This window comes from Mauremys reevesii, linkage group 1, assembly GCF_016161935.1.
Source record: "Mauremys reevesii isolate NIE-2019 linkage group 1, ASM1616193v1, whole genome shotgun sequence".
Taxonomy (NCBI): domain Eukaryota; kingdom Metazoa; phylum Chordata; order Testudines; family Geoemydidae; genus Mauremys; species Mauremys reevesii.
In genome coordinates this window covers 10,847,428-10,851,455 of record NC_052623.1, presented here as the reverse complement: position 1 = coordinate 10,851,455, position 4,028 = coordinate 10,847,428, and the positions used below count along the sequence as shown (strand labels likewise).

At 45.4% G+C, this 4,028-nt stretch overlaps 1 protein-coding gene across 1 annotated transcript; it reads left to right on the top strand.

Annotated features, from left to right (window-relative positions):
• The first annotated feature begins 535 nt into the window (after window positions 1-535).
• On the top strand, window positions 536-1,471 carry LOC120372503 (olfactory receptor 51G2-like). Its single transcript, XM_039489687.1, has one exon. The coding sequence runs from the start codon at window positions 536-538 to the stop codon at window positions 1,469-1,471; it is 936 nt and encodes a 311-aa protein (XP_039345621.1).
• Window positions 1,472-4,028: the final 2,557 nt, after the last annotated feature.

Below are 4,028 nucleotides of genomic sequence, written 5' to 3'. Positions count from 1 at the left end.
AATTGTAAAATCACACAATGCTCAAGTAGTCTCTGGAACTCCCAACCATAAGGTATGCAGTGGGTAAGAGCTTAGCAGGATTCAAAGAGGGACTGGATGTTTATATGGGTAACCAGAAATTCCAAGTACAGTAGTGAGGATATTTTTGAAAAAAGTCTTGGAAGGGCTGTAAACATTCCTGATTTACAGCACAAAATATGTCTAACTAGTGGGTGTCAGGGGGAAACTTTCCTTGGGAGCAGGTTATCTCATGGGTGCCTATTGCAGGGCTTCTTCCACCTTCCTCTGAAGCATCTGGAACTGGCCACTGGTTACTGGGCTAGATGGACTGTAGCTCTGATCCAGTCTGTCAGTGCCTATCATCCTATCGGTGATGTAAATCCAAGATTGTTTTTGCTCATTTTCTTTGAGCTCCTGGGAGTCTCTAGACTTGCACTCAGAGCAGAATGATGTCTTGTTAAATATCATCTAGTCTCCTGTTCTTTTTACTTTCAGGAAGGAAAGTTCTGAACTCCTTGGACCTGCCCAGTACATTATGTCAGCTGTCAATGACACCAACTTCAACTCTGCAGTGTTCCTTCTCACCGGGATACCTGGGCAGGAAGATGTCCATCTCTGGATCTCTATCCCCTTCTGCTTAGTGTATGTTATTTCAATAGTAGGAAATTCAGTCATTCTGTTCATTGTAAAAACAGATCCAAGTCTCCATGAGCCCATGTACATTTTCCTTTCCATGTTGGCCATCACAGACCTTGGCTTATCAATAGCCACCATACCGACGATACTGGGCATATTCTTGTTTAACTCTAGGGAGATCAGCCTCAGTGCCTGTTTTGCCCAGCTCTTCTTCATCCACTCGCTTTCATTCATTGAATCCTCCGTGCTGTTGCTGATGGCCTTTGACCGCTTTGTCGCAATCCGTGACCCGCTGAGATATGCTTCCATCTTAACTCCACCTAGAATAGCTAAAATGGGACTGGTGTTTATGCTAAGATCGGTGGCCCTAATATTCCCACTCCCTTTTCTCCTGAAACGGTTCCAATACTGTCGAGCCAATGTCCTCTCCCATTCCTACTGCCTGCACCAGGAGGTCATGAAGATGGCTTGTTCAGACATCACAGTCAACAGCATCTATGGCTTGTTCATAATAGTCTTCACTGTGGGGTTGGACTCATTGTTCATTTTTCTGTCTTATGTGATGATCCTCAAAACAGTGCTGAGCATCGCGTCCCGCGCAGAGCGCCTCAGGGCCCTGAACACCTGTGTCTCGCACCTCTGCGCTGTCCTGGTCTTCTATACATCATTGATTAGCCTGGCTGTGATACACAGGTTTGGGAATAGCTCTTCTCACTTGCTTCAGATTTTCGTGGGCTACGTCTACATGCTGGTCCCGCCCCTGATAAATCCAATCGTGTACAGCGTGAAAAGCAAACACCTTCGTGCAAGGATAATCAGGGCATTCATCAAGTGATGGATCAGTTCATCACCTGGCTCCATGGGAGATATGGGAGACAAAAACACAAGGAATGTCAACAGCCACTTATTCCTTCCTGGATCCTATTCCCCTGAGGCCTCTCCCTCTTCCCCATCTCCTCCCCGAATCCCTACCTCTACTACTCCCCTTTACCCAAGGCTCCATCCCTTCTCCAGGTGGGAAGCCCAACCCTGACCCCAGGAAGCAGGGCAATGCGGGGTTCCTGATTAAGGGATGAGGATGGGGCCAGAGAGTAGGAAAGCCTGTGATTTGGAGAAGACTGAATAAATGTGGTCACACAAAGATGGATTTTGTTTTAAGTATCGAAGGCTAAGAGTAAGTCTTTGCAAGGACCTTACAGGGAAGGCAAGGGTCTCTCTGAGACTCTGCACAGGTCAATAATTGCCCTACCCTGCCTCACAGTTATGATGGGAGGATAAATACATTCAAGGTGCTCAAATACTCTTAAACCCTAAGATCAGGGCTATGTCAGGGTTCCACAGAATAATGCCTCTGACCTTAAGCTATAAAAGGCTTCTTATCACAGGCTTCTGTGACAGCTGCTTCTGGGAAGCCCCATGACTCTGGCCCCTTGGTGTCTGTGGATAATGGGGGGGTGCTCAGGGGTGACAGTGCGGGATAGGTTGTGGATTTCTGAGGGAGTGTTGGAGCATCACGGGATCACTGGAAGTTTCAGTTCAGTCACTGGACTAGTGTTTGCAAGACATTGAGGCTGAATGAGTCTAACTGCCAAACTATGGATCAACGGCCATGGGGGCCTCATATTAGATGTCTGGCTGGGAGAAAGCAGTCTGAGGGCAAAGGTCAGCTCCACACAGACATGGCTGAGCACTATGATGGCTGGGCCCAGGCTCACACAGGTATCAGAACAGGCTGCTTCCACAAGAAAGGGGCAAACAGATGGGAAGATGCTCTGAGAAACACAGGAAAACTAGGCTGGATTCAAAGAGCTCCTTGGCTTCCCAAAAGAATGTAAATTGGGCTAGTTCTGTTCCTGTATCTCCAGAGCAAAACCTGTCCAACTTAGCTTGTAGTGAGACGTGAGATAGATGAGTGTAGACGTGTAACAGCTGCTTGGTATTTAAAAAATATTTTTCTCTATTGCTTTGTAGTGTTTGCTAATGAACTTCGTTTTCAGGCAGTCTGGTCACAAGCACCCAAATGGGAGAGACTGAGGTGTACTGTCAGACCTGCTTGGTGATAAGCATTTAGCATAGATGGGATGTTGTTCCCAGCTCAAAGCGTGGGACAATTGTGAGATTTCCCCCAAGACAAGAAAGGACCTTGTTTAGAGGGTAGAGAGACCATATATCCCAGTTTTACTGTGACAATCTTAATTCTTCTTGTCCAACATCTATCCTTGTTGACAGGTAGCTGCCGTGTTAGTCTGTATCCGCAAAAAGAACAGGAGTACTTGTGGCACCTTAGAGATTAACAAATTTATGAAGCTTTCGTGGGCTACAGCCCACTTCTTCGGATGCATAGAATGGAACATACAGACAGGAGATATTTATTCATACAGCGAACATGAAAAGGTGGAAGTACGCATACCAACTGGAAGAGGCCAATCAATTGAGATGAGCTATCATCAGCAGGAGAAAAAAAACCTTTGAAGTGATAATTGAGATGACCCATAGAAGGTGTGAGGAGAACTTAACATAGGGAAATAGATTCAATTAGTGTAATGACCCAACCATTTCCAGTCTCTGTTTAAACCTAAGTTAATTGTATCTAATTTGCATATTAATTCAAGTTCAGTAGTCTCTCTTTGGAGTCTAGTTTTGAAGTTTTTTTTGTTGCAAAATTGCCACCTTCAAGTCTGTCACTGAGTGGTTAGAGAGGTTGAAATGTTTTCCCACTGGTTTTTGAATGTTATGATTCCTGATGTCAGATTTGTGTCCATTTATTCTTTTGCGTAGAGACAGTCCGGTTTAGCCAATGTACATGGCAGAGGGGCATTGCTGGCACATGATGGCATATATCACGTTGGTAGATGTGCAGGTGAATGAGCCCCTGATGGCGTTACTGATGTGATTGGGTCCTATGATGGTGTCACTTGAATAGATATGTGGACAGAGCTGGCATCAGGCTTTGTTGTAAGGATAGGTTCCTGGGTTAGTGTTTATGTTGTATGGTGTGTGGTTGCTGGTGAGTATTTGCTTCAGATTGGAGGTGTGTCTGTAAGCGAGGACTGGCCTGTCTCCCAAGGTCTGTGAGAGTGAGGGACTGTCTATCAACATTCAGAGGAGCAACTTGTTCAAGTTGCAGCCAAGATAATGATTTAAGGCCAAAAAGAGCCATTACATAATCTAGTCCAGAGGTTCTCATTCTGGGCAGGTTCCCTCTGGGGACGAGAAATGTATTCATGGAGGTGTGTGAGAAGCTTTAGGGAAAAAACTTTACTGTTCACATTTTCCCCACAGCAACGAATAATTAGCAAATCTGGTTGCTCCAGACAGATCCAGTCATCAGATGGTGCTGTGGATTTGACTCTAGGTGGCACTGTGCATTTTCATGGATTTCTGTTAAGCTT